This window comes from Capsella rubella, unplaced genomic scaffold (genome assembly GCF_000375325.1).
Source record: "Capsella rubella cultivar Monte Gargano unplaced genomic scaffold, Caprub1_0 scaffold_6, whole genome shotgun sequence".
NCBI classification, from domain to species: Eukaryota; Viridiplantae; Streptophyta; class Magnoliopsida; order Brassicales; family Brassicaceae; genus Capsella; species Capsella rubella.
In genome coordinates this window covers 16,183,328-16,193,809 of record NW_006238918.1, presented here as the reverse complement: position 1 = coordinate 16,193,809, position 10,482 = coordinate 16,183,328, and the positions used below count along the sequence as shown (strand labels likewise).

The following is a 10,482-nucleotide window of genomic DNA, read 5'->3' as shown; positions in this document are numbered from 1 at the left end:
TCCCACCTCTCTTAGATTTAACCGACGGCTTTAACTCTCCGGCGGTGGAGCTTCACTGTTCACAACAAAAAGAAAGGGAGAAGATGGAGGAGACGCAGGTTCTTGAGATCAATCTCATCTCTGCGCAAGGTATTAAAGAACCGACGGGAAAGCTCCGGCGATTGCAGACCTACGCATCTGTCTGGGTTGATTCTTCAAACAAGCTCCGGACTCGGATCGATCGGATCGGTGCTGAGAATCCGATTTGGAACGACAAATTCGTTTTCCAGGTTTCGCCGGAGTTCCTATCTAGCGAAACATCAGGCGTTTCTATCGAGATCTATGCCGTTGGTTACCTCCGGGATCATCTGATCGGAACCGTACGCTTCCTCGTAAGTAACTTCCTCCCAACCGCCGCCGTGAAAGTTCCGTCGCTCGTCGCGCTTCAGATCCGCCGTCCTTCTGGAAAGTTCCATGGCGTTCTCAACATCGCGGCTATGGTGATGGATGCTTCCGAACTCCCCGCTGATTACTTCAAGTCCGTTCAAGAGATCCGTCGGAGCCGAAAAATGAGAAAGTCTAGATCTGCGGTAAGCTCGTCGGAGAACGGTTTCGCCGAAGACGCTGAGAGTTCGAAAGAGAACTCGGTTTGCGGATCTGTAAATTTCTCCGACGACGGTACGGACTCGACGGCGTCGTCTCCGATGCCTTCACCTCTCAGAGACTGGAACGTAGTTCGAAATATGGCGGGAAAGAATCACGTGAGAGCGTCATCGGACGGCGGAGGATTGATGTGCTGTTTCTTGATGAAATCGTCGGGTTACGAGGAAGAGAAATGATGGACGGCTGAGATCTATTTCTCAGATTACCAACGGTTCGGATGTTCTTTTGGTTTCGAAACCATAGATCTTCGCCACGTGCATCTCTATCCACGGCTTAGATCTCCGCTATCCATACGTCGTCGTGTAAGAAGTTTTGGCGGTTATGAGATTTTTAACAAATCCTATAGCTTTATGAAAAAACATAAAATTCATCAAAAAAATTTGTCAACGATATAAAATTCTTTTTGATATGAATATATGTACCATATAATATCAATTTTACATAGGTCATATTAATAATTTTCATATCACAAAATAAAAGCATTTGGGTACTAAAAGAAAAAAGAAAAAAGAAAAAAAAGAGAAAAAAGCAAAAGTGAAACAAAAACGCGGGAAGTCGTTAAAATGAAAAAAGAGGAGGAGATAATGGTTGGTTTAACGGCCAGGGTTAGTTAAAACAATCGATTAGTCCTACCAGAAATAACTAAATCATCTTTTTAATACAAATTCCACTCTCTCTCTCTCTCTCTCTCGTCTTCTTCAATCTTCTCTGTGTTGTGTGCCTTGTTTCTCCCCTTCATTACCAGATAAATAATATTGCAGCTATTGAATCAGGTACAAATCTCATCTCTCATCTCATATCTCATCTCATACTATATAGAGCAATGAAATGTTACAAAGTTCATAACTTGATTTGTTTTTGCTATGATCGGTTTTAGGGTTTAATAAATAGTTATGGCAAGGTTAACAAGGGAGATAACAGCCGTGGAGGTGAGAGCCACCGAGCAAAATCGAATTCGATACTCTTCTAATCACATTAAACACTTGCCACCTGCCACAGTTACCGAGTTTGATTGGAAGAATTATTCTCCCTTGGGTTTCAGGTAATCTTATTTTTATATATCTTCTTTCTCTTAATATTTTTTTTTCTTTCTAGGTAATGAATTTGTTAGTTTAATTATGTTAATTTTGTTGTAACGTAGACTTATTCAAGAACTTGAGGGCATCGATCATGATGATTACATGCATTCCATTTGCACTGATGAGACTCTTGAGAAGCTTTCTTCTGGAAAAGTTGGAAAGCTTTTTCATATTTCCAATGAAAACCGTTTTCTCATCAAGATTCTTCGTAAATCCGAAATCAAGGTACTCATCTTAAGAATTAATCCACTACTCTTTCTTGTGTCTTTGTGTGAATTCTAAAATATTGTGATTTGTTTCTATAGGTGACGCTAGAGATGCTTCCCGGTTACTATCGCCATATAAATAACCATAGATCTTCACTATTCTCAAGGATTTATGGAGCTCATGCCGTGAAGCCTCTTGGAGGTGTTAAGGTGATGCATTTCTCATATATATTCATGAATCTATGATTAATTAGATCTACTAGTTTTGAGTCACTGAACTTATATTGTTTTTGGGTATATACAGACATATTTTGCTGTGATGTCAAACATGCTACATTCAACGGTCTTCATGAACAAGCTCTATGATCTTAAAGGTTCTCCTAAAGGCCGTACTAGCAAGAAAATTGAAGTGAGAAACACCACTGTTTTGAAAGATATCGATCTCGATTTCTGTTTCTACGTCGATCCATTGGCTAGACAACGCATCATCAAGTATCACTCTTTCTCTCTGTACCATTATATCTTGAATGATCTTTAGCCAACAAAATTATGATTCAAATGCTTATACACAAAATGGTTATGTCGATACAGGCAAACAAAGCTAGATTGCGAGCTTTTGGAAGAAGAAGGTATAATGGATTATAGCTTATTGGTTGGTTTACAAGCTCAAGAGTCCTGTCAAGGTTTGGTTTCCTTTTCTTTTCATTTCTTTTCTCTGTTCTTATAAGTAGTGTTAATTAAACTATTTTGTAATATAAACTTCAAACTTTGCTAATCATAAGAAATCACTCTCTTAACAGGTTCACTTCATGGATTAAATCCAGTTTACGGTAGCTTCACACCTCCATGTAAACATCTTTACCAACATTTTCTATATCTGTTTTTTTTTTTGTTTCATAGCAAGAAGAGTAATACATAATTATATCGATTAAATTTGCACAGGCTCGTTCAAAAGCGATAGCACAAGGTCGATGAATACGGTTTCTAATTCTCCTGATAAATCTTCTGTAACATTAATGAATCCATGTTCCCCCGATCGAGGTAAAATCTTTTGATTATGTCTTATCAAATTAAGTACATAACTATATAGGAACAAAACTAAATATTCTTTATAATCTTAACAGATTCAGTCGAAAGCGAAAAGCCAAAGTCTATACAATCAGTAACAAGCTCATCAGAAACAATTCAGATCAACAGCAAAAGCATAATGGCAGCAACACTCAATAACCTCTTTCACAATAGGTAACGAGAATTAACTATCATATATATATATATAACATTAGTAGAAATTTCAAAATGAATTAGGAAGTAAAAACAAAAAAGAAGAAGAATCTAATTAACATATCTTGTTCCAGATCAAGTACCAATTTTGGGATGAAGATCCCGGCGAGGGCAAGGAGAGTGACGAGAGAGACGGGAGAAGAAGAATGGTACGATGTGGTGTTGTATATAGGGATCGTAGACACATTTCAAGACTATGGTATGAAGAAACGCATAGAACATTGTTACAAATCCATCCAACATAACTCAAACTCAATCTCAACCGTTCATCCTAAGATCTACTCTTCTAGATTCCAGGACTTCGTCTCCAACATTTTTCTACCTCACGACGTCGATCTTTAATTTCTCTCTATATCTTTGATTTTTTTTGTTATTGTATAATATTATTATACGGTTTAATCTTTGATTTTAGAGTGTTATTGTGCCTCTTCTTATCCAAGTTGGTATTTGTTGTTCAAAAATATATCATCTCTTTTCTTAAAAGATTTTGTATTAAATAAAAATCTCAAACACCTAGAAACAGTAAATTCGTATAGTAATATCTTAATTGATATAAATCGCTCAAAAATACAAAAAAAAAAAAATCCACTTATTTTGTATTAACTATTCTCTAACTATTTAGATGAATTATGATATTTTGTTGTAAAGAGTATATAAATATTGTTTTATTTAACGGCTAAATGCGAATGGGGAGATAACGGTGGGCACGCAACGTTGAATTGTTCAGTTCTAGCTTCTAGGCAATTAGCTCTGTTTTTATTTTTTTGTTTTCTTTTAATTTGAATCATTAAAACTTGCAACGTCGTCTTTGATAAATCTATAAATCTCTGGCACATCTGCTCTCTAGCTAGGTTTATTAAGATGGGTTCGGATCTCTCGCTCTCCGATGAGGATTTTGGCTTTGCTTTCAACAACGTTAATTTTTCCGACCGTCTTCTTCGGATCGAGATCACTTGTGCCGGTGGTGAGGTTAGCTGTTCCAGTAGTACCCTCGACTTGGTTAGGGATCGCAAACGCAGACGAGAAGATGTCAATGATGATCACACCAATGGTTTTTATTTAATTTGGTTATATATATATATATATATAGTAACTTAGTATATATTTGGATTTTGTCACTTTGTTGGTTGTCTAATGATATCTTCTTGATAGTTTCAGTTGCTACAAGTCACGTGGAGTATGATTTGAACAAGAACTCCAACAAACATGAAGAAGCATTGGTAATAATGTCTGAACAAAAACCACAATCAGGTATGTTCCATCTCCATCCTTGTGACCTTGTCATGTGATTACTTACCTTTTTTTTTTATAATTCTGATGGTCATTTGCAGGTTGTCAAGATGAGAATGAGTATAGTAATTGTGGACTCATTACTAACCCTTCTTCCATTGTAAGAGTTAGAGAGTTACATATAAGCTCTGCCATTTTGGCAGCTAAAAGCCCATTTTTCTACAAGGTATTACTATTATTATTAGTCTTTTATACAAAATGCTAATGAAATTAGAATATTAATACAAACTATATTATCTATCAATTATTTGAACTATGCATGCTTGAGACAGTTCAATCTTTTTCTTCAGCTATTCTCTAATGGAATGCTTGAGTCGGAGCAAAAACAGATGACCTTGAAAATAGACGCTTCTGGTATATATATTGTTATTCATCTATACTTAAAAGAAGACATGTTATCTATTTGTTGATGATATGTTTGATAATAATTTTGGAGTTTAATAATGCAAATTGCAGAAGAAACTGCTGTGATGGAGCTCTTGAACTTCATGTATAGCAATTCAATATCAGTCACGGCACCATCTGATTTGCTCGATGTGATAATAGTTGCCGATAAGTTTGAGGTTGCTTCGTGTATGACGCATTGCAGCAGATTGTTGCTCAGAACCCCTATGAGATTTGATACTGCACTGCGTCTTCTTGATCTTCCTCCGAGTTTGCTAATGGCTGATTCAGTAAAGCCTTTAATAACTGCTGCAAGGCAGTACGTCCCCTCTTGCTACAAGGCTATATTAAAGTTCGTCTCTTTGTCATCATCATCAAACTTTCAAAGCATAGACGAAACATGCTTTCATTTTAGGCGTTTGGAAGACGACATGGAGAGTTTTATGGCTTTACCGTTAGTAGGTATCGAGGCAATACTAGCGAGTACTGGTCTACAGGTCTCATCTGAAGACCTTTTATACGAACTTGTCTTGAGATGGGCAAAATCGCATTACTCAGTTCTAGAAGAACGACAAGAGATACTAGGCTCTCATCTCTCTCGCTACATCCGCTTCCCTCACATGACTTGCGGCAAACTCAAGAAAATATTGACCTCAGACGACTTTTCACCTTCTGTCGCATCAAAACTAGTCATTGAAGCTCTCTTTTTCAAAGCAGAATCGTTGGACCAGCGAAGTGTTCTAGCCCGTGAACAACCCGCCCCATTCAACCGCCGGTTTGCTGAACGAGCCTACATACATAGACCCGTCAAAATTGTGGAATTCGAGTTTCCTCGGCACCAATGCATCGTTTACTTGGACTTAAACCGCGAAGAATTCCGAAGCCTCTTTCCATTAGGCTGGCTATCATCTCAAACGTTTCCCTTACTAGGACAAGGCTTCTCTCTCACAGCTCACTGCAACTTGGACCAACTAAGTGGGGATTACTTTTTTGGAGTGTTTCTTGGGATGCAAGACACAGCGTCTGCGAGTCTGACTGTTGACTACGAATTTTCAGTGAGGTCAAAGCCAACCGAGGAATTTGAGAAGAAATTCAAAGGAAGCTATAAGTTCACCAGAGGTAAAGCTGTTGGATGCAAAAACTTGTTGAAGATATCTTTCACTGATCTCTTAATTAAGGATACTCCCTACTTCATCAATGATGTTCTTCATCTCCGAGCCGACCTCACCATCCGCCCTTAGAACCAACCATATTATTTCAATCTTTTTAATTACTGTAGCCTCTCTCTATTGGTTTCATGGCCTCTAAAAAACTTAAGTACTGTTTTAAGCTGGTGTATCTGAAGCAATCATGATATCAACAATTTCACCTGATGTATTTAGTATCCCTCATGCATGTTTTGATCATCTTTGTCTGCGATTAAGATCAGTTTGAAGTGTATACTGTGTGTGGCTCCTGATACTAATTGCTTTCTCGATGCTGTGGATCCAAGATAACAGTTTCAGATACAATGTTGAAACAGAGACATTGTATATATAAACGATATTACATGAAAACCTCCACAAAACAAAGCTGGTTTATTTTAAAAATGAATCTATTCGCTTCCTGCGATCTTCTTCTTCAAGGAATCAATATCCGCAGCCAATTCCTTTCTGCTTGACTGTAACAAGATGATCATTATCATGTCAGATCATTGATGCTTTTATAGATTATAAGAATTCAAAGAAGATATTTAAACGAGTATATTACCTTGAAGAGAAGGTATCTGTAGACAAACCAGCCAGTGTACCCGAGACCGACAAGTTCCATAACTTTGGGAAGCTACAAACACAAAAGCAAACGCCACTTTCATTCAAACACATTCCACTTTCACAAAGCTTTCAAAAGGGTTATATATTTTTAAAAATTGGTGTTACCAGAGGAACAGAGTTGATGGCACCAACAAGAATGGAAGATAACCAAACAGCAACAATGGCTCCTCCACCATAAAGAAGTACAGTCGACTTGTTCTCAAGACCATCCCACTGCACCAAACCAAAAAACAAAACCCACCAATCAAAACATAACACAAAAGGACAAAAGCCATGGCAACTCTGGTTTTTTCTTGGATAAAATGGCTCACCTTTTCCTTCAAGTCTGTGATGAGTTCGCTGGTGTCGATGGAGGTCTCGTCTGAAGAAGCTCTCGTCTTCATCAATTCAACCTTGTCCAAACCATTCCCTGCGATTGAACCGGAAAAACCAAATGATTCTGGTTTAGATTCGTGAATATATACATTTAACCTCCAATTCCGGTTTTTGAAGCTTGTAGTTGGAGTATATCTTCCACACTATCCAAACCGGATCTATTAAACCGGTAAAATCTACCTGAATTCATAATCAATATACCGAACCGCCGCATCGCAAAAAATTCAATTCAATTCCGGGCCGGAATGTTCTAATTTGAGGCAAATTTTGTGACAATTGCATCGCGATTACTCGGGATTGAACCTAGAAAGAGAGATTGTGAAGAATAAATCCGTCACCTGAAGCAAGCTTCAACGGAACGGCGAAAGAGGATCGGCCAAAGGAGCGAGGAGGAAGGTAAGGGACGGCGGAGCAGCGGGTGGAGACGGCGGGGACACGTGGAACAGTCACTGCCACAGAGGACGAAGCTGCTACTGATATCGCCATCGAAGCACGCCGATAACTTTAACTTCTTCTTTTATCTTCTGCCTGGTGCCTGCTTCTCTCTATCAGTCTTCTTCTCTATCACTCGATGTTTTTTTTTGTTCTTGGTGCTGCGCTTTTTTACTAAACAGGATTCGGTATCGACACGTGGATGCTTCTGGCGCTCTTATTGGTTGCTGCTCTTATCTTTAGAAATCCAACTCAGTGGTGTTTATTGTCTCTGTGGGGTTTTAAGGCCTTTTTAGGCCCATATACCATGTAGGCCTCTTAAAGCCTATCGTTTCGTTTTCTTTTCTTTTTTTTTATAGGTGTGGAAAACTTGAAAATTATGTAAAGAGTTAAAGTCTCTAAATTATAAGATGAGATACGAGATTAAATAAAAAAAAGGAATTCGAAACAAGGAACTTTAAAGATTATAAATTTAAAAATATTCTTCTTTTTTATTTTATAAATTAACCATTAATAAGAAAAAAAAATATTTTTAAAGAAGAAGAAAAAATAGTAAGAAATATGGCAAAAGAAATGAATAACAAACCCACTAAAAAAATGGTACGTACAGCTCTTCTCCACCCTTATACTTCACTGGCGCTTTCAACTACTAAACCATTACTCTATTTCTACTGTTATATAACCAAATAGTTTAAATTTATTTAATCGTATTTATATAGTTTTTTGTAAGATTTAATATACTCAAGATACGTGTGTATCAAGATGGAAAAAAAGAAGACAAAACCTATTGTTTTAAGAGATCAGAATCTAATAAAATGTGGGATGTGAATTTATTTTTGTTTTTGTTTCTGAGATATAATGATCATAACATGCAATATTATATAATGATTTTATCAGTGTTTCACCACTTAGATATTTAAAATATTTTTTGGATGACAAATTATGATTAAATTCTTCCCAATGACAAATCTATTTTTCTAATATATCAACAAAATAAATAATAAAAATAAGTTCTTAAGACAATAAATTAAACATAAGTAGCGGTAATAGTATTATTATTATTTTCTTTAAAATCTCAGAAAGGGTTGATCACAAAACTCAATAAGAATTTTGTAAGTTAACCGTAAGAACCAAAGAAACTGCATGATCGTTACGTCATCCGCAAATCATAGCCGACACATCTTTTTTATCATCTCAATTTTAAAAACTTTGGTTGATAAGGAAAAAAAAAACTCCAACTTCAATTTTATTTTGGGTCAAACCTTTTCTTTTTAAAAATAAAACATTTTCTTCTTTTTTATTAGGAAGAAAAAAAAACATTTTAAAAAAACATCCACCATTAATACAGCTCAAACCCAACTTTCTCTCCCCTTTTTTCTTTCAAGCTAGTTTTGAATATCTATGTTCGGTCTCTCTCTTTTATTTTCTTTAACAGTATTTTTTTTTTATCTTTATTATATGAGAAAGAACCATAATAACACATTTCATCAAATCCATATTCATGCAGCTGTTACATATTATTATATCCATCCATACTCACCTTTTGAGTGTGTATATGTGCGCTTAATTATATTCCCCTCGTCACAACCTCAACCTCAACCTCAATCTCAATCATGTTTCCAAATCTCAATCATGTTTCTTCCACTTTGATTCTTATCTACCTGGATCACAATCTTTAATCAAAAGTATCATCATTTATATACCTTCTAGTTATAATTTTCCATCTGATGAAGATCACCAATTATACTCACTTGGGTCGTCTTCTTCTTCTTCTTCATCGTCGTCGTTCTTGATTTTTTTTTTCTCTTGGCAATGGGATCTACGATCAACACAAATCTCCGTCTCATCGTCATCGTCTTCTGCGTCGTCATATCTAATTTATTACATTCGATGGTTCACTGCGGCAACAACAACATTGATGATTTGGATGATCTGATCCGTTCGTACGCGGCTCGTGACACTACTACAAGAAGACAAACAGGCTCGTTATACGCGATCTCACTTCCCTCGAATCTTTCCGACATCAAAGCATCGGTTGTTACGGTCCGAAACAGTATGTTCTGGAGGAAAGGGACAAACTTTAGTGGCGTTTTGATTCCTCCGATGGTTAAAACGACGCCGTACGCTAAGAGAATAGCTTTTGTCTACGAGAGTTTCGGTGATCACTCTTCCTCGGTTTACTTCCGGTTAACTGATAATCACTCCTTTGTTTCTCCGGTTATTGGATTCACCGGTTACGACGCGACCAACACGAACGATCTCAAAAAATTGAATCTTTCGATCAAGAGAGACGACCCAATCGTGATCAAATTCGATCCTTACGCTTCCCGTGACCGTAGAAGAATCAGATGCATAGCCTTTGGAGACAACGGTTTGTTTTCTAGTTTTAGCAATACGATACGAGACCACGAATGTGCCACTACGAATTCTCATGGGCATTACGCACTTGTTACTCTAAAACTGAAAACTAAAGCGAAACACGAACCGGAGTTGGTACGGAGGAATTGGTGGTGGTTTGTTTTAACCGGGATTGGAGTTTCGGTTATAGCTGTTGCGATGATCGTTGTTGTGGTGAAGTTAGTGAAAAAGAAGAGGTTAAGGAAGATGGAGAGAGAGTCGGAGAAGAGTGAGACTATCGGAAATGTTTGGATTGGTCGGAGTAGAATGCCGGCAGCGACGATGGTGAGAACTCAACCGTGTTTGGAATATCATGAAGATCTTCCTTCCTCTTCTAATATACCTTGAACTCTTTTTTTTTTTTTTTTTTTGACTTTTGTAGTTTCTGGCTTCTGTACAGTGAGGAGGTTACATTCAAGTTTGTTTATTTTGAACTTCTTCCCGTTTTTCTAATGCTTGAGTAAATTGTTCGTCGTTTTTGCACCCCATTGCTCTTTTACGGATGTAGGATATACATTGGATTGAGCCAATTAGTTATGTTAATTGGTTTGTCGTTCATTACGTATAGTACAAAAATACTTGTTC

At 37.0% G+C, this 10,482-nt stretch overlaps 5 protein-coding genes across 5 annotated transcripts; 4 read left to right on the top strand and 1 right to left on the bottom strand.

The window, feature by feature from the left end:
* Positions 1-56: 56 nt before the first annotated feature.
* LOC17883297 (BON1-associated protein 2) lies at positions 57-1,062 on the top strand. The gene has a single exon (XM_006289609.2). The coding sequence runs from the start codon at positions 84-86 to the stop codon at positions 816-818; it is 735 nt and encodes a 244-aa protein (XP_006289671.1). The 5' UTR covers positions 57-83; the 3' UTR covers positions 819-1,062.
* A 473-nt stretch (positions 1,063-1,535) lies between these two features.
* LOC17883313 (putative phosphatidylinositol 4-phosphate 5-kinase 11) lies at positions 1,536-3,605 on the top strand. The gene is made up of 9 exons (XM_023781706.1): positions 1,536-1,684; positions 1,784-1,946; positions 2,027-2,137; positions 2,232-2,419; positions 2,519-2,610; positions 2,728-2,775; positions 2,870-2,968; positions 3,052-3,169; positions 3,283-3,605. The coding sequence occupies exons 1-9, from the start codon at positions 1,536-1,538 to the stop codon at positions 3,548-3,550; spliced, it is 1,236 nt and encodes a 411-aa protein (XP_023637474.1). The 3' UTR covers positions 3,551-3,605.
* A 464-nt stretch (positions 3,606-4,069) lies between these two features.
* LOC17883681 (BTB/POZ domain-containing protein At4g01160) lies at positions 4,070-6,291 on the top strand. Its single transcript, XM_023780380.1, has 6 exons — positions 4,070-4,259; positions 4,367-4,459; positions 4,540-4,664; positions 4,789-4,852; positions 4,955-5,246; positions 5,298-6,291. The coding sequence occupies exons 1-6, from the start codon at positions 4,070-4,072 to the stop codon at positions 6,121-6,123; spliced, it is 1,590 nt and encodes a 529-aa protein (XP_023636148.1). The 3' UTR covers positions 6,124-6,291.
* Positions 6,292-6,366: 75 nt separating this feature from the next.
* Positions 6,367-7,649, bottom strand: LOC17882216 (protein CURVATURE THYLAKOID 1A, chloroplastic). The gene is made up of 5 exons (XM_006288746.2): positions 7,407-7,649; positions 7,005-7,102; positions 6,799-6,906; positions 6,632-6,703; positions 6,367-6,542 (listed from the first exon to the last, which is right to left on the bottom strand). Exons 1-5 carry the CDS (start codon positions 7,552-7,554, stop codon positions 6,477-6,479), a joined length of 492 nt encoding a protein of 163 aa, XP_006288808.1. The 5' UTR covers positions 7,555-7,649; the 3' UTR covers positions 6,367-6,476.
* Positions 7,650-9,125: 1,476 nt separating this feature from the next.
* Positions 9,126-10,367, top strand: LOC17881778. Its single transcript, XM_006288213.2, has one exon. It carries the CDS (start codon positions 9,313-9,315, stop codon positions 10,243-10,245), a length of 933 nt encoding a protein of 310 aa, XP_006288275.1. The 5' UTR covers positions 9,126-9,312; the 3' UTR covers positions 10,246-10,367.
* The last annotated feature ends 115 nt before the right edge of the window (positions 10,368-10,482 follow it).